Below are 19,297 nucleotides of genomic sequence, written 5' to 3'. Positions count from 1 at the left end.
AAAACTTAAAGAATTTGTGTAGCACCATCTCTAGCAGTCAGAGAAATGCAAATCAAAACTACCCTAAGATACCATCTCACTCCAGTAAGATTGGCAGCCATTAGGAAGTCAAACAACAATAAGTGCTGGAGAGGATGCGGGGAAAAGGGCACTCTCGTTCATTGCTGGTGGGACTGCAAATTGGTGCAGCCAATTTGGAAAGCAGTATGGAGATTTCTTGGAAAACTGGGAATGGAACCACCATTTGACCCAGCTATTCCCCTTCTCGGTCTATTCCCTAAAGACCTAATAAGAGCATGCTACAGGGACACTGCTATATCGATGTTCATAGCAGCACAATTCACGATAGCAAGATTGTGGAATCAGCCTAGATGCCCTTCAATAGATGAATGGATAAAAAAAATGTGGCATTTATACACAATGGAGTATTACTCTGCATTAAAAAATGACAAAATCATAGAATTTGGAGGGAAATGGATGGCATTAGAGCAGATTATGCTAAGTGAAGCTAGTCAATCTTTAAAAAACAAATACCAAATGACCCCTTTGATATAAGGGGAGTAAACAAGGACAGGGTAGGGACGAAGAGCTTGTGAAGAAGATGTACATTAAACAGGGATGAGAGGTGGGAGGGAAAGGGAGTGAGAAGGGAAATCGCATGGAAATGGAAGGCGATCCTCAGGGTTATACATAAGGACATATAAGAGGAAAGGAGGGGTAAGACAAGATAATACAAATGGAAGAAATGATTTACAGTAGAAGGGGTAGAGAGAGAAAAGGGGAGGGGAGGGGAGGGGAGGGGGGATAGTAGAGAATAGGACAGACAGCAGAATACATCAGACACTAGAAAGGCAATTTGTCAATCAATGGAAGGGTAACTGATGTGATTCAGCAATCTGTATAAGGGGTATAATTGGGAGTTCATAACCCACTTGAATCAAATTGTGAAATATGATGTATTAAGAACTATGTAATGTTTTGAACGACCAACAATAAAAAAAAAAAGAATTTGTGTAGCAAATGTATTTTTGTTTTGGAACAAGTAATATCTTTGCTACAAACTCTCTAGAGAGTTGATAAGCCAAAGGTGGTGATTATATCATTATATGTGAAATGGGATAAACAGGAAAATGGCTGATTTTGCCCCAGTTTTTCTAGTGTTGTATAAAGCTGTCATGTACTGCAGAAAGAAAGAAAACCCAAAAAATATGTTGTTACCGTTCCCTATGGCAACCCTATGGCTGCATTCCTAATTAAGATCAGTACAAAAATTTGAACCATCAGAAAATTCTGTTTGGGTTCTAAAATCTTTGTAATGCTGGCTGCATTTATAAGTAGGTGAAGCTGTAAACCGCATAGTTTTTTCACTTAAAATTATTTGTAGAATGAACAGGACATATTCCTAATTAGTATTTGCAAATAATTTAAAGCTTTATATGGGAGAGAGGACACTTTCAGATGTCATTAACAAAAGTTTGGGGGTTTTTTTGTATGCTGTTCTCATCACTTAAAACAAGAGCATCTTATTTTGAGAGTTTTGAGTTAAGGTGATGACAGAATTAAAAAATCACAACATAAATTTTTGTGGGTCATAGAAAGCATCTTTAGAATTAAACATGCAGCTGTGGAAGTTAATTCATGCCAGTGACACCGCATTCCAGCCCTGTCCAGGTGACTATAGGGCATTTTTTTTTTTTTTAAATAATACCCATAGGCAGCTAGGAAGTAGAAGACTTTCAGATAGTTTCAAGTTTTCCTTAGGATGAGGATTGTCTTACCACTCTTAACAGCTTTAAGGAAAAAGCCTTTAGGCTGCAACTTATGTCAAGGCTCTAATTTAGAGTTCTCCGAGATCCCTGTAAAATATTGCTGCAGGCCCAGAGGAAGACTTAGTATAGGTACATGCATCTGAAAGGAGAATTAAGCACTTATGTTTAACTGGCACTTAATTTTTATTAGCCTAACATTCCACTTTCAGGCAGCATGGAACTAACTCCAGAAACTTGACATGCTAGCCGGTACAAGTGAATATGAAACACTAATTACTTCCATTGGCAATGATGAAACATCTAGTGCATATATGGGCCTAACTCATGAGAGGCAGGGACAGCATGATAGGTACATCTCAACTGTCTCATCACACTGTGTTTAACCATAAATGTCTCAAAAAGGAATCTTTCTTACTGCCTACAAGTACAGGACAGTATTGGCAGCTAATATACCCAGGCTTGGGTAGAATATCAGATCCAGCTGGTAGGCTCACATATGATAAGTTGTGGACTCAGTTCTCACTTCTGAATTCTGCCCTAGTGGTTTTATTTGCCTCATTTAACAATGGCAAATATATCCCAAGGAAACCGTCAAATGGTTCCTTTTGCTCTATTCCCATTTTGCCAAGCCAGACTGAACTTTGAATAGAGGTTAAGTGCCACTGGAGAAAACAAAATATGAAATTCTGAAGGTTAACCTCAAAATCAATGTCATTGTTTACCCTAAATGGAGATGTTAATGTAAACCACCTCCTATTTAGAGATAAATTCAGGTATAGCCAGATAATACAAAAAGGAAAATTACCCAGTGGTGTTCAGTAGCTCTCACAATCAGCATAACCAAATGCCTGATACTTTACCTTCAACAAAGATTGTCGTAGGGGAGTACTTGAAAAATATACTGAAAGGATATCAATTTATTATCTCTTTATTCTGCATGTCTGTAAAAGTTGATAATTTTGCCCGGCAAGTTCACCCAGTCATCCCATATTTAAAAGTATTGTTGAAGCATAAACTTAGGCTAAATGGGATACTAATGGAGACCATAACAGAAGTGCTTACCCCTTTAGGCCTCTCCTGTGTGGAGGAATTACAGGGCCTAAAGGGGTAAGTTCTCTGATTTTAGCTGGAGGGGAAATGGAGGCAGAGGTCAGTGGGCAGGATGTTATTGCTGGTCCGTATGTATTTTTCAGTGTTGAAAGAAAGCCATGCACATCTCAGTTTACTCAGTGTAGGACATTGCCTAGCAAGTTGGAAAAATGATAAACTTATTTCATGTATAAAGTGTATTTTTTTTTGCATACACTTTTCAGCCAGAACATTTTCCTCATGACAAAATGTAACTTTGTCCAAAGAATGAAAATATATATATATTTTTTTAATCAGAGGAGCAAACCTTGACTGAATCGGGGATAGATAGAAACAGTGATCACCCAAAAGCTGATCCAGACTCATACCAGTTGATGGGGGATTTCCCCTCAATGAGCATAGTTGTTACTTTTAGGGTAGAAATGACTGTCCTCCTAAGTAGTGACTTTCCCATTGCAGAGAAAGCCTAAGAACTTGAATCATGTTCCCCAAAAATACACCCACCCGAAGCTCATGGATAAGGAGGATTCTACTGTGGTAGCTTGATCATAAAGCACAAAAACTTTAATTTGTAGTTAACTGGCATTGGAGCCCATTTATCACAGAGGTCTTGGTACAATCTCCAGGGCTGCAGAGGAGGAAAAAAAGGCAATCATCCTTTAATTATTGGTGTGGAACTGAAAAACAGAAGGGGTAAAATAGTGAAGGCTACAGTTGAAAAGGGATGATGAATTTAAGTTGGAGGACTTCCCTGAAAGAATTCTGGTACTTTGAACCTTTTAAGCACCATGTGCTAGTCATTGCCATGTATTTTGGGTTGTGGGGGAGGTGGAATCTACCAACCAGTCCTCACCTCATCTCTGTCATGACACCAGGACTTGTTGAATTGGGAGTTCACTGGCACTCTCTTAGATAGTTTTGCAAAACATTCAGTATCTTCTTGGTGCCTGACAATGCACAGCCTCGGTCTAGAGCTACAAATGTGTTCATGTGGGTGAGTTTTGATTCAGGAGAACAGCAATTATGTAGTACCCTGCAGCTGGGGGAAGAAGTTCTAATACTACTTCTCTACTCTTGAAGAAACCTGATAAAAATTTTAGTTCTACTACATGTGTCCGTGATTCCCAACCCTTACGCCTTAGCTATTAAGAAGGGCCCACTGGGAGGGAAAACCCCAGAATATTTTCCAGTCCTGCCTCTGTAATTAAAAGGTAAAATGTTTTTTAATTCTTCTAATACAGAATGTTCAGGCACAGCCTTGGTTTTGCTCTCCAGTGTATCTGAGACTGTGACACCTATGTGGCCTGTTAACTCCCAGTGACACCTCTGTGAGACCTTTAACATGGGACCTGAACACCAAAGCTTTGTTGTGGCAAGCTAATCAGCAATCCTTTTAGATGTTGGAGACGGACAGATTACATCAAGATTTCCCCTGAAGAAGGAAAGGAGAAATCTGGGGTGCCAGAATATAAGCAAGTCCACTGTCTACAAAAAAGAAAAAATGATAGGAAAATCTTATAAAAACAACTGCTTGGGATCTTACTGATGGACAGAAAAGTTGCGGGAGTGAGAAAGTGAGTGCTGAAAGTAGAAGCAAGACCCTGCTGGGCACAGTGCACAGAGCCTGTGTTTACACACTGTCTGTTACCCCAAGAGGAAGAGCAGGATCCTGTAGATACAGTCTTCATGTCAGCAAGGCCACTCACCCCAGGGTCTGAGTACGAGGCACTCCATTGTCCAAGGGCTGATCTAACTGCCAACCTTCCCTTTCCTCCTCCCAGCAGGTTCAGTAGCCTGCTAGAGTTTTGCCCCCAGGGGCCAGAACTTTGGTGCCTGAGTGCTCATTAAAGTGAAGTTTCATTGGTGTGTGGCCTGGAGTTCTCCTCCTCTAGCAGAGCTATTCTTTGCTTGAGCATCCTCACTTGGGTCTCATGCCTCTCCACCATGGCCATCATCTGAGACTCCAACTTCTTCAGCTTGTTTTGGTGCTTCTTCTTTGCTTTCTCATAGGCAGCTACTAGGTTGCTAAGTAGGAACAGAGGGAAACAAGAACATGTGTATTAAGTAGCATGAGACACACTGTCTTGTCTGATGGCTAGCCAGGTCTAGTGAGCTCTGATCTTGAGAAAGATCATGCATGCAGCCTGATCTTCAGTAAGACTCTGGAACCAGGTAATTTTGAGAAGCACAATGCCAGGGATTTCCACACTAGGGCTCATCATCTACTGGCCTAACCATGACTAATTCAGTCACACTGCTAACATTAGGAGGGGTTGTGGATAAGAGTCAGCCAACAATGCAGAAAAGGTAGCTGAAATCTGTTACTTAAATACAAATAGTGGGTCTACTTGTTGTCCTAGATGGTCCATCATCATCCAGAGGTGATGCAATGGAAGTGACCTCACTTAGGATCAGGGAGAGATGTCAAGCTTTGTGTAGTTGGATTCAGAGCATCCAGTTAGGCCATAAGAAAACTGTGTCCAGCCCAGTAAGTACAACATGGGCCTTGGTGAACTGTTTGTGCACAAGAGTCCCATGGATTGGGTCAGGGATTGAAACCCAGTAAGTCTAGATATGCTCGCTATGCTCTCTGGTCCCAAACTGCACCTAAACCCCTTCCATGTACATCTATATTACCCCTTAAGCTGCTCTTCAGGGGGTCTGTGAAGTCTGAACCTTTTACTACACATCTATATGAAGTCAGATGTTCTCAATATACTTCAAAATATTTTGGCTACATAGAGATTAAATTGGACATAGTTTTGGAAAACTAAAAAGTGTCACTCATAATAAAAATACCATTCGTATTACATCTAATTAATTTTTTTGTAAATGAGTAAAAACTTTCCAACACTTGTCTTAGTTTTAGTTTGATAGAAATATCAATAAAGATAGTTTACAGGGACACAAGCTCACAGAGGTCCTCTATTTCTGGGGGGGGGGGTGAGGGGGCACAATACGGAGATTGAACCCAAGGGTGCTCTCCATTAAGCTACAACCCAGCCTTTTTATCTTCATTTTGAGACAGAATCTGGTTTCAAACTTATGGTCTTGCCTAAGCCTACAGAGTTGCTAAAATTACTGGCACATTTGGCAAGGTCCTCAATTTTTTACAAATATAAAGGGGTCCTAAGCCCAAAGTTTTTGAGACTACTATCTAATAGTGTCCTAAGAATATCCCACTGGATATTAAATACTGCTCAAATATATGGTTCCACAGTCAATTCTGTTGGAAAACATTGTCTTAAACAGATTTTTAAAAATTATATGACTTCTCAGAACCTTTACTATATGAAATATCCAGAAGAGACTACAGCTGGGCACAGTAGTGCATGCCTGTAATCCTAAGGTAGGAAGATTGCAAGTTTGAGACCAGTCTGGGCAATTTAGTGAGACCCTATCTCTAGAAGTAAGGGATAGGGATGTTGTAGCTCAGTGCTATAGCACCTATTGTTTTAATCCCTAGCACTGGAGGAAAACCAGTATGTTTTATTTTCTACACAGTCAAAGGATCTATCTTCACTGAGCATTTAGGTTTCTGTACAAAGCCCTGCAAGATGCTGCTTTCAGGAAGAGTGGATGATGACTCCCCACTGTCTACAGTTGCTTCCCAGGAGTTCCAGAGTGGCCATCCCTGGTGAGACATGACCTTGAGGTGGGCTTGGTCTAAGTGCCACAAGGATGTACAGGGGTGTTTTTACCTGTTGGCCCGCTTTAAGTCATTAACAAACTCTGCTGACTGCTGATGTCGAATTTCACTGCTCTTTGTGAGTCTTTCCAAGGCACTCACCAGCTCTTGAACTCTGGCCTTCAACTTCTTTTCTCTGTATCCAGGAGAGAGAGAGAGCACATACCATGAATAGCTTGAGATGACAGTGGAGGTGCTGCTCCCTCTGAGATGTGATGGGAAAGGCAGACATGTTGCTTGCCAAGTCACAAGGCCAGGGCATGGAGAGTGAAGAGGGCTCAGCAGAGCCAGCATGAATGCCTCATCACTGTGTTTTCAAAGGGAATTAGAGCCTGTTTAGTAGGTGCCCATAGAGATCTTAAGTATGTTTCAAAGTTGGAACAAGACAGGAATTTCTACTACTGGCATATCAGGTTCTTGGCCATGAGTGCAGCTTGACCACAAATCCATCTTGGTCTCCGCACGCATTTTTTCCAACTGTTCTAAGTAGCTGCAGAACCACTCAGGGATTCAAGACAGAAACCTCTGTCTCACCTGGACTGCCTACCTTAGACATTCTCCCTACTCGAACCAACACATCCTACCTACCTCAAAACCAAAAAAACAAAACAAACGGTACTAGTGGAAAAGGAATAGAAATTATACTGTTCTCATTTTAAAGATGCCTTTATTTTCCATTAACTGAAGTTCTACTGGACTTCATTTGACTCCCTCGTTTCGATGCTGAAGTGGCTTAAAAGTTCCATGGGTTCTGTACTACTGTAGTAAACCATGCTAGAGGAGTCAGTGAAAGATGGTTTTTAGAGTCCAGTTAGTTTACTGCCTTCCTCTAATTCCCACCAGTGAACAAGACCCAGGCAGGAAAACAATTACCACCTTCCCTGACATTGAGTGCATAGGGCTGCTCTGGGTCATAACAAAACTCACCACAATCTACTAAGTTAGCTTCGGCACCAAGCACCATGCCTCCACGGCAGCTTCTAGTGATAGTCCAGGCTGATTCAGAACTCATAAAATTATTCGGGAAGCCAGGATTTAGGGAAGGAATTCCTCTAAAAAGCACCATATGTGAGGTGCTTTTCATTCAGCTTGGTTCATTTGTATGCCAGTTTGGTAGTCCCTAGCAAACACGTCCTTGACTAAGCAATGTGATTTCTATGATTATCTCACAGAGTAAATATGATTGTAGGCACGTAAATTAAAGCTAGATTCACTTAAGCTTTGGTTACAATAATTAACAAAGTGAAACACTTAAGGGATTGGTTAAATTAATCAAGGTACATATATGCTACTGAAATGGGCTGCTTTAAAAAAAATATATGTTAACCGAGTGTGGTGGCGCATGCCTGTAAATCCCAGCAGCTTGGGAGGCTGAGGCAGGAGGATCATGAGTTCAAAGCCAGCCTCAGCAAAAAAAACATGGCACTAAGCAACTCAGTAAGACCCTGTCTAAATAAAATACAAAATAGGGCTGGGGATATGGCTCAGTGATTGAGTGTTCCCGAGTTCAATCCCTGGTACTTTAAAATGCAGATTGACTATATTAAGTGAAAAGAATAAATTCTATAGAATATTTTGTAAAAACAATTAGAAATCTGAATAAATATTTGCTACATTGTAACAAACTACATTGTATGGAACTTAATAATGGTTAACTCACAAGAATGAAATGCAGAAGGCTTTCATTTATACTTAACTTTTGCACTGCAGTGCTTGAAATTTGTATGCTTTCCCTACAGTATGTGAGTTAATCACAGCTGTGCTTCTTATAGGAGTGGGATGGGGAGGCAACTGCACAATGAAAGACTCTGAGGTGCCCAGATGGTCTAGACCCTGCTTCTCCCTGGTTTCTCCAGTGTATATAATCTTTCAACATTTCTGGAGCTACTATAAGGGGAAAATCCTCAAACTGATGAGTGAAGGAGAGAAATGCAACACAAATACCCAGGCCTGCTTTTGTGAGAGGTAGGAGGGGGTTGAGACCTGTAAGGGAAGCTTGGTAGCCAGTCCACAGTGCATGGCTTATTCTTCAATGAGTCCTCTCACCTTCCTTAGCTATTCGGGAAGGCCTAAGGGCTGGCGGGAGCCTTGCTGCTCTGTAGCCTTCCTCTTGAGGAATGTTTTTTTTTTTTTTTTTTCCCCTGGGCCCCAGCAGCCACCAGATTGCCAAATCTGGTTGCATTTCCCACTGGAATCAGAGGGTGGCAGCATTTCCTACCAGAGTGAGAAAGTATTGCCAGGAGGTTCCCTTTCTCCTTCCCTCCCCAAGGTTTCCTCATAGCTTTCCAAGCAGTCCACCAGCTAAGGCAAGGGTAGAGAGTGCCAGGCCCCCACCCTACCCCTGTCCTTCCCTCTGACTAAAAAAAATAGGGTAGAGTTATTCTATATTTTGTCTCTGTTCTGATTCCTTTATCTTCCATTCTAAAGTTGATTAACTGTACAAAGGAAAAAATCAAATTATGAAGAGAACTAAAAATGTGACCATGAATTCAAATTGAGAACAACAGAATTTTACCCAGAGAAAGCCCATTCCTCTACCCTTCCCATTTCTTCCAATGCCCCTGAAGACTTAAGGGCATGCAAATTCTAGCCCTACCATAAACAAACGGCTTTTTTCACCCCAGCATTCAGGTCCACCATGGACTGGAACAGAAGGAACTTTCCAGACCTAGAAAGCTCTAAAAGCTAACAGAATCCCAGAAAGGCAGGAGAGGCTCTCTGATCCTGCCCAACCCCAGCTGGGGCTACTGCCCAAGGTGCTTAGAACAGGATGGCAGAGGGGAGTACAAACCCCAGCAAGAATTATGTCACTGTTTTAAAGATACAAAAAAACTAGGCCAAATCCCAAACCTACGATCAGGGTTGCTTTACCTGTTTTCATTCATGGCTGAAGTAGACCCTGCAGTAATAAGAGGCATGACTTCATCACTTACCTAGATCTAAACTGTGAAGTAGCAACTTCCTAGACTTGCAGATCTAACAGTATGCAATAATATAGCCTCTAGGCTCAAGTGGCTTTCTGAGACCTGATTAGGGGGATGGGGGTTGAACTGAATAAATATATGCCGAAAGTGTAAAATGCACACTGGAATTTGAAGCCTCAATGAAATTCCTCACTAATACTTTTTAAAATATTGGTTACATATTGAAATTTTTGTGTTTTTTTTTTATGATACTGGGAATTGTTCCAAGGGCAAGCATTCTACCACTAAGCCTATGACCCCAGCCTGAGATATTTTATATATTGGGCTCAATATGCTATTAAATTACAATCAGGAACTTTTCTTTTTTTTAAGGGGGGAGTGCTGGGTCTTGAGCCCAGGGCCTCACACATGCTAGGCAAGCACTACATCATAGCCCTATTGTTATTATTACTTTGTATTTTGTGGAATCTAAACAATGTAAAATCATCCTGAGTCTCAAATGGAAGTCATACATATATCAGAGGATAGCACTGCTCTAAAGCATTTGTTTAAAGGGATATCATCATTTCCCTAGGTTCTTGTTTCATTAGGTTTGGGTGAGACAGGAATTGCAGTTCATGAGGTGCTCCAGGTGATCCATGATTAGGCAACTTTGGGAAACTAATATGGTAGAAAGGGGTTCTTCACCTTGATCTGAAGACAAACTCCGTGTGCTCCTGAGACTCCCTGATTTTCATGATACATGCAAAACCATAGTATGGGCATTCCTTAGTCCTTGAGTAGACAGCTTTCCTCATTCTCAAGTGATATCTTGGGAAATGCTAAAAACCACAACTGGCCGATTCAAGTCACTTTGAAACCTCAACCATTCATGTCCTCTTTTGGTTTCTAATTTAATTTACTTGGCCTTCAGTTAAGAATTTATGTGGTTTGTATACATAAGATAGTAAGGTTGCAAGGACTGGTAGCAGCAGCAGGATGACACTCAGCCTCCAGGGTCTGCTGGTGGCAGTGGCCTCTGGAGGTACAGTGGCTGGTGGACAGTAGAGTTGGGGATTGAATGTAGCACTTTGAACATGCTGAGTGAGTGCTCTGAAGCCAAGATAAGCCCCTATGCTGGGGCACGTATAAAGAGAAAGTAGCTCACTAACAAACCTGTTGTAACTGTTTCAGTAGGTGCTAGAGATACCTGTCCCAATAAAAGAACAACTTTCAACATAGAAATGCAGATGACAAGGCCATAAGATGCCTCTTTATAAAAGTTCACATCTTCCCAACAAATAAACCCAAAGACACTGAAGTGGAGGAAATGCTAGGTAAAGAATTTAAAAATTGTTTGTTAAAATAATCAACAAATTAAAACACCTAAAGAAGAAAATGCAGGATATGAAAGAGCATTTCAATAGTGAGATGGAGAAATCTTGGAGCCTGTAACCCCAGCAGCTTGGGAGGCTGAGGCCAGAGGACTGAGTTGAAAGCCAGCCTTAACAACTTAGTAAGGCCCTAAGCAACTTAGCAAGACCCTGTGTGGCTCAGTGGTTAAGTAAAAAAAAAATAATAATCTTGGAAATGCAAAACCCAGTTAGCCAAATAAAAAACTTACTGGGTGTCTCTCAGAAGAAAGAATGTCAAGGCTGGAAGATAAAGTGCAGGAAGTAGAATACTTAGTAATAAAGGTGGGGTGGGGAGAGAAAGAAGAGACTATAAACAGAAAGTACAACATTAAAAAGTTGTGTAACTTGTAGTTATACTGCTAACAAAGCAGTACAACATTAAAAAGCAAAACTTAAGAATCAGGCCTTGAAGAAGAAGGGGAAATACAAAGTAATGGCATATTTTACATATTCAATAAAGTAATGGCAGAAATTTTTCTTATCTTAGGAAGGAGATGGACATACAGGTACTGGAAACATTTAGAACTCCAACTAGGACCAGAAAAGAACTCCATGACATATTACAGTTGAAATGCCAAAAATTCAGAATGAATTTTAAAAACTGCAGGAAAAAAGTACCAAATCACTTATAGAGAAAAACATCTGAACAACAGATTTATTAGTAGAAACTCTAAAGGCTAGGACAGCATAAAATAATGTTATTTCAAGCTGGGCTGGGGGGTGGCACTGCCAACCTAGATTACTACAACCAGCAAAGCCTTCCTTTAGAATTAAAAACAAATAAAAATCTTCCAAGATGCATAAACTAAAGGAATTCATGACCACTAAAACCAGCATTGCAGGAGATATTCAAAGGAACCCTACACACAAGAGAGGAAGATAAAAATAACCAAGAAAGCACAGGAAAGAATAAGCCACAGTAGAAAAATAAGCAAATGAGAAAAGGAAATCAAACATAAGAATTAAAACAAAACGACAGAAAGTAACACATACCTCTCTACAATAACACTGAATAGAAATGATCTTAATTCTCTAATTAAAAGATATAGATTGGAAATTTGGATTAAAAAACAATATCCAATATTATGTTGCCTCCAAGAAACATACCTTACAAAAGGCATTCACAGATTCAAAGGATGGATAGTGATATTCGTTGTGAATGGAATCCAAAAGCAAGCAGAAGTGGACACTTTTCTATACACCAATAATAAATCTGTTAAAAATGAAATTTTCCATTCATTTCAAGCAAAGCAACTTAAAGCCAAAATTAAGAGAGACAAAGAATGTCATTACTTATTGGTAATGGCCCAATGAGAATATATAACAACTGTACTTATGCTCTGAAACCTGGGGACACCCAATTTCATGAAACAAACATTGCTAGATATATAAAGGGACTGATAGACTCCCCATTATAGTAATAGTGGGGATTTTAATAGCCAGGTCATCCAGACAGAATCAACTAAGAAATATCAGATTTAGACCTTTCTGTGGATTAACTGGATTTAACAGAAGTGTATAGAATATTTTATCCAACTCTAAATGCACTTTCAGTCACTCATGAAACTTCCTCCAAAACAGATCATACATTAGTCCATAAAGCAAGTCTTAGAAAAGAAAGAAAAAGAATCTTTTGCATTTTTCAGCTCATAGTGGAATGAAATCATAAATCGATAGCAAGAAAAACTACAGAAACTACACAGATACATGGAGATTAAACAAGATACTTTTGAACGATGAGTGGTTCGTTGAAGAAATTAAAGGTGAAGTTTTAAAAAAAATATCTAGAATAAAAACAAAAGATTGAAATACAATGTGCCAAAATCTCTAGGATGTAGCACATGCAGTGGTAGGAGGGAAGTTTGTAAGTGTCTAAAATAAATAAATGCAGATCTCAAACAATACATCATAAGGTCTTAGGAAAACAAGAACAAACCAATCCTAAAACCAGTAGAAGGAAGAAATAATAGAGATGAAATTAATGAAACAGAAACAAAAAGAACAATACAGGAGTAATAAAACAGTTGGTTCTTTAAAGAAGTAAACTGATTGATAATCTACTAGCCAAACTAACGAAAAGACCCAAATTTATAATCAGATGCAAAAATGGGGACCTTACTAAAAACATAACTGAAATCCTGAGGATCATTAGGGAATATCTTGAAAACTTATGTTCCAATAAATTGTATACTCTATAAAAGGAATGGGCAAATTTCTAGACATGCAACCTACCAAAATTGAGAAAGTCAAAACAGACCAATGGCAAGCACTGAGATTGAAGCAGTAATAAAAAGCATCCCAACAAAGAAAAGGCCACAACCTAACAGACTGACAGCTGGATTTTACCAGATCTTTAATGAATAACTAATGTCAATACTCCTCAAATTACCCCTTGAAACTGGAAGAAGTAAAAGCTTCCAAACTCACTCTATGAAGCCTGTATCACTCTGTTACCAACATTGGGTAAAGATACTTTTAGGAAAGAAAACAATAGACACGAAAACCTTCAATAAAATATTAGTAAATCAAATTAAACCACACATTAAAAAGATTATATACCATGATCCAGTAGGCTTTACCCCAGGAATACAAAGAAGGTTCAACATACACCAATCAATAAACATAACACTCCACATAAATAGAACCAAGGACAAAAAGTCACATGATCAATTCAGTGGATAAAGAAAAACTTCTGACAGAATCCAACACTTTGCATGATAAAAACCCTGAAGAAACTAGGAATTTACTTTAACATCATAAAGACCATATATGACAAACTGAAAGCTAATGACATACTGAGTAGGGAAAATCTGAAAGTATTTCCATTAGTATCTGTAACAAGACAAGGATGTCCACTCTCATCACTTCTGTTCAATATAGTAGTTGAAATTTTAGCCAGCACTATTAGGCAAGAGGAAGAAAGATAATAAACAGGAAAGGAAGAAATCAAACCATTTCTATTTGCATGTGATATGATCTTATTCTTAGAAGACCTTAAAAGTTTGAATAGAAGACATTTAGAGATGATATATTCAACAAAATGGCAGTGTAAAAAAAATCAACAAAAATAAATTACTTTTTTTTTTAAAGAGAGAGTGAGAGAGGAGAGAGAGAGAGAGAGAATTTTTAATATTTATTTTTTAGTTCTCGGCAGACACAACATCTTTGTTGGTATGTGGTGCTGAGGATCGAACCCGGGCCGCACGCATGCCAGGCAAGCGCGCTACCGCTGAGCCACATCTCCAGCCCCTAAATTACTTTTCTATACACCAATAATAAATCTGTTGAGAAAGAAATCAGATAAACAGTCTCATTCACAAGAACTTCCAAATCAATCAATAAATACATAGGAATAAACTTAACCAAAGATGTAAAAGACCTCTATGATGAAAATTATAGAACTCTAAAGAAAGAAAATGAACACTAGGAGCTGGGGATGTGGCTCAAGCGGTAGCGCGCTTGCCTGGCATGCGTGCGGCCCACGTTCGATAAAGATGTTATGTCCGCAGAAAACTAAAAAATAAATATTAAAAAATTCTCTCTCTCTCTTTAAAAAAAAAAGAAAATGAACACTAGAAAAATGGAAAAAACATGTTCATAAGAAGGAGGAATTAATAGTTAAGATGTCCAATTACCAGAAGCAATCTAGAGTTCAATGAAATTCCTGTCAAAATACCCATGATGTTCTTCATAAAACTAGAAAAAAAAATCCTGAATTCATATGGAGGAACAAAAGACCCAGAATAGTCAAGTTATGGAATTGGCCTAGCTGTTCCTCAATAATACGGTTGGATAGAATCTAAACACACACACACACACACACACACCCGTATATATTTTATATATATGCGTATATAATACATATGTATATAATGGAGTTTTAGTCAGCCATAAAGAAGAATGAAATTGTGTCATTTGCAGGAAAATGGATGGAACTGGAGACTATAATTATGAGCAAAAAAGTCAGAAGAAAAGTATGTTTTTTCTCATATTGGAAGCTAGAAGGAAAAAAAACAAAAACAAAAAAGGGACTCCATGAAATCTGAAGGAAGACCAATTGGGTTGAGGAAGGGGATCAGGGGAAAGGACAATGTATAGGGGAGGCACTGCGGAGTAAAATTGGATCAAATTATGTTTTGGCTTTTTTTAATTAAAACTGTTTTAAGCAGTGGAATGTTAGAATGTTCACATTCACGGGGGCTGTGAGTGGCAGCCTTGTGGTGGGAGTTACCAAGAAAACCAAACCCAAGTGGCCTGCCATTCTGCTGCGTGGGAAATGGCTAAGCACTGCCTGCTTTTCAGACTGGAAGGAGGGCTTTGTGGGCAAGCAGTCAGGAGGTTGGATTCTCCCTAAAATGAAAAGGCCAGCACCAGCATTTTATGATTAGAGAAAGTCACCAGGGCTAGTCAGTGCCCAGTCCTGATGAGGTGCTGAGTGGCTGTGCAGCAGGCCAGGAAACCTTTTAGAAGAGCTGTAATCAGACCAAACCGCAGGGAGTCACAGCCACACGGCCACACAGCCTGGAATTTCTTAGCAATTGCTAATTATATGAGAGAATTGTCTGAAAATGTGGTTCCTTTCTCCCTCACCTTCCATTTACTCCTTAGCCCCAAATGGGGTTCTGTTCCACTGAAAGGGCTCACTAAGGTCACCAGTGATCTCTGGGTTGCCACCTCCAGCAGTCGCTCTGTCATTTTCTTAACCTGTAAGGGCATCTGCATGGCTGACCACTCCCTCTTCCTTGACCATCCTTTACTGGTAATCATTGTGAGGCCCCAGTACCTGGATTTCATCTGACTTCACTGTCTATTCCTTCAGTTGTCCCCTTCTTCAATGACTCCTTTATATTGTACCTCTAAATCCTGGGAGTTATTTAGGACTTAGGCTTGTACCAGATTTTATATCTTACCCTTTCTTTAATTCTGTCCATTTCCATTTATTTTCCTGAAACTATATGCTAGAAACCTCCACATCTTTATCTCCAGCCTTCTCTCAGATCTCTATGAGAGTCCATTTGATACCTACAGTTAGCAGGCATCTTCCATTTAACATGTCCACAGCACAACTTTTGAAATTTCACCCTAATCCACCCTTCAATGTCAGCAAATGGCAACCCCAGTCACCCGGTTATTTACATTGTCTCGAAGTCACCTCTTAAGCCCTCTCTTCCTCTCATCCCCCTTCATCCCTTCAATATACATCCTGCCTACAAAATCTTGTCTTCAGGCCCTTTCTGCCCCAACCACGTGTCTGTGCTGCCAAACACTTGGATAACCAACACAGCCAGCTGACTGGTTTCTCTGTTTGCATCCCTCGGATCTGGTTTTCACACAGCAGACAGGCTATTTTTTTAATGTGATAAACCAAATGATAATACTGCCATTCTACTTGCACAGAGAACAGCATCTGAGGTCTCACCTTCATCTAGAAGGTTCTGATTGACCTAACTCCTGCTTACCTGGGATGGCCTTCCACCCCTCTGCTCCTTCTCTTTTTCCTGTCAGTTTAAACAGTACTTCTCAGAGATGCTAACCTGACCATTGCTGAGACAAATGCCCCAGAGTTAGAACATTACCGTATCTTGTCATTTCCTTCATATTATTCATTGCAAATGATGTTTCCATTATTGAAAAAAAAAAAAACCCAGAGTGACTGTATCCCTTCACCATCTTTATTTCCATTATGGTAATCAGCACAATCTATAACCGTTTATTTTGTAGACTAGCCATGTAGAAAGTTGTAGACAACTTTCTCAAATCCTTTACAAGGATGAAGTCATTCAATCCTCATAACAGTCTTTAAGGTCAGAACTACTATTATGCTAGTTTTCTAGTTGAGGAACCTGAGCCACAGTTAATAGTCTTATCCACCAGGAACTGTAGAATTGGAGTCCACACCCACGGGTCTGTCTGCAGAGCTTAGACACTTAAGCATCTCACTGAAGTATCTTGTGACTCGTAAAGGGAACAGAGCATTAGATAAACAAGATCTCTGGTTAAGAGCACAGGCCTGTGGAACTAGGATTAAGTGTCCCCTGATAATGATGCTCTGCAGCTATTATGTTTAAGCATGACTGCACTTTGCCAGGAGTAGCAGCAAGAGGATGATAGCAGCAAACATTTTTACCCAGACATTCCTAGGAACATGTTTTATGTCCAGGAAATGCACCTGGAGCTCTCACAGGTCCACCACCACCTTTTCCCAGGGCTGCTGTGTGTTCTGGTGCTCCCAACTACTCTGCCTTTATGAGGGTCCCAGATGAGGCCGCCTTCTCAGCTTTTGGGGCACTGGGGACAATGACAAAGTAAAAGAAATCTCAATCCCTCAAGCAACACCCACCTCAACCCTTTGAGTGATCCTCAGTGTTTACCTGTGCCCTTCTAAGCACCCTGGTTTGGGGGCTCAATAATTTATTTCTGAGATAATGAACCCCCGGGGCGCACTTTGTACCCCATTAACGTCTTACAGACCCATGTGCGTTTGTGGAATTCTAGGCACAACTTCCTATGCTTGCTTGCTATTTTAAATCATCCAGATATGAAGAATCAGCAAGTACAAGTTTAATAAATCAGCACCTTTTAAAATAATGGTCCTCCTAATAAAATGGCAAAACTTCTGCTACTTGTTTGTGCAGGGGGACTCCCTTTGTAGGAGCACCCCACCTGTTCCTTTTTCATGTAGCCCCCTCCCACTGTATGACTTAAAACATTATTCATGCATAGCTGCTGACATAGGTTGACATCTTTTTTTCTCCCTTATGGCCAAATGTTGGTTCCTAAAAGCCCCCTGGAAGTCTCTCTGAGCTGGGCCGATGATTTTGCAACTCAGACACGGGATTTTAACTCTGAGGAGTCTTCCTGGAATGTTTAAAGTCACCAATAGGACTAGAAGTCAAGCTCTTTTACTCAGACTTTCCTAGGAAAGTCTGAAAATGCACCCGAAGTTCTCACGGGCCCACCACCGCCTTTTCTCATGATTGCTCTTGTGCTCTGCTGCTCCCAACCATTCTGCCTTTACGGTCCCAGGAGAGCCACCTTCTCTTTGAGCCTGCAGCCAAATACTCTGCAGGCAACTAATAGGTAGTCAGTTCCACTGCGGATTCAGAGGAAAACAGGAAAATACACAATAGAGGTGACCAATGGAAACTTGAGGAAAGTGAGGACTCTGATTAAAAGATGAGGAGAGGTCCACAAGTGACAGGGAGAGAGAGAAAGCCAGGGCTTGCTCTTGGGAAGATGAATTGTTTGGAGTAGCTGGTTACAAACTGCACATAGGGGAATCATTTGAAACATGGACTAGGAAATTGCATTAGGAACCTATGGATGAGCTTGAATGCTCTACATCATCACCATGCTCTGGTGGTCACGCTGAAGGTAATTATGCCCATCAGAAGTGAGCATTAAGATGTTTTGGTGGAGAAGGCTGTCGACTGCAGAAGCGGAGCAATGCCTAAATCAAAGGAACTTGTTTCTTCAAGCTCATCGGGAAGTGATTCTGACAGTGAAGTTGAGAAAAAGTTAAAGAGGAAAAAGCAAGTTGCTCCAGAAAAACCTGTAAAGAAGCAAAAGACTGGTGAAACTTCGAGAGCTCTGTCATCTTCCAAACAGAGCAGCAGCAGCAGAGATGATAATATGTTTCAGATTGGAAAAATGAGGTACGTCAGTGTTCGGGATTTTAAAGGGAAAGTTCTAATTGATATTAGAGAATATTGGATGGATCCAGAAGGTGAAATGAAACCAGGAAGAAAAGGTATTTCTTTAAATCCTGAGCAATGGAGCCAGCTGAAGGAACAGATTTCTGACATTGATGATGCAGTAAGAAAACTGTAAAATCTGAGCCATATAAATCCTGTACTGTTCTGGTTGTTTTAATCTGTCTTTTTACATTGGCTTTTGTTTTCTAAACGTTGTTTTCCAAGCTATTGTATATTTGGATTGCAGAACAATTTGTAAGATGAATACTTTTTTTTAATGTGCATTATTAAAAATGTTCTGAGTGAGCTAATTGTCAACTTTATTAAGGAGGATTGCTTTGTGCCCACCACTTAGTGTAAAATAAAATCAAGTAATTACAATCTTAACTGTTGTGGCCTTTTTTGATCAAAAGATTAGATATTCTTTAAGGCCAAAATTAACAGTTTTATAGACCTATTAGTTTTAACTCAGTTTTTACATGAAAAAGATTTGTATTGCATTGAGTTTTTTAACGTTAGATTTGTGAAATCCATGATCTCTTCAAGCCAAATGTTAAAATTTGTCCCAGTCACTTTCTTTTTTTAAATTCATTTTCACTTAATAATAATCATTTTTATTTCACTCTTTTTTCGTTGAATATATTATGCTAATTTGAAAAGTCAGTGAAACTGTCAAAATGTTGATTCAATAAGTTACTTAAAATAAGGGAACTACAATCACTAAATCTGCAGTAATTAT

The 19,297-nt window shown here is 39.7% G+C and overlaps 2 protein-coding genes across 2 annotated transcripts in view; one reads left to right on the top strand and one right to left on the bottom strand.

Annotated features, from left to right (window-relative positions):
• Positions 1-834: 834 nt before the first annotated feature.
• The window catches only part of Mcc (MCC regulator of Wnt signaling pathway), a 265,151-nt gene continuing 246,688 nt past the window's right edge, over positions 835-19,297 (bottom strand). Inside the window, exons 16-17 of the mRNA XM_026380348.2 lie at positions 6,560-6,682; positions 835-4,883 (exon numbers count right to left, since the gene is read on the bottom strand). Coding sequence (XP_026236133.1) covers positions 4,703-4,883; positions 6,560-6,682 — 304 coding nt within the window. The 3' untranslated portion in view covers positions 835-4,702. The remainder of the gene's footprint in view (positions 4,884-6,559; positions 6,683-19,297) is intronic.
• LOC144254148 (activated RNA polymerase II transcriptional coactivator p15) lies at positions 18,288-19,135 on the top strand. The gene has a single exon (XM_077796951.1). It carries the CDS (start codon positions 18,311-18,313, stop codon positions 18,692-18,694), a length of 384 nt encoding a protein of 127 aa, XP_077653077.1. The 5' UTR covers positions 18,288-18,310; the 3' UTR covers positions 18,695-19,135.

This window comes from Urocitellus parryii, chromosome 1 (assembly GCF_045843805.1).
Source record: "Urocitellus parryii isolate mUroPar1 chromosome 1, mUroPar1.hap1, whole genome shotgun sequence".
Classification (NCBI taxonomy): domain Eukaryota; kingdom Metazoa; phylum Chordata; class Mammalia; order Rodentia; family Sciuridae; genus Urocitellus; species Urocitellus parryii.
The sequence above is the reverse complement of the archived record's forward strand: the minus strand, read 5'-3'. Positions and strand labels throughout refer to the sequence as shown.

Excerpts from the sequence above, each read along its gene's own strand:
- LOC144254148 (XM_077796951.1), top strand. The coding sequence starts at position 18,311 with ATGCCTAAATCAAAGGAACTTGTTTCTTCAAGCTCATCGGGAAGTGAT.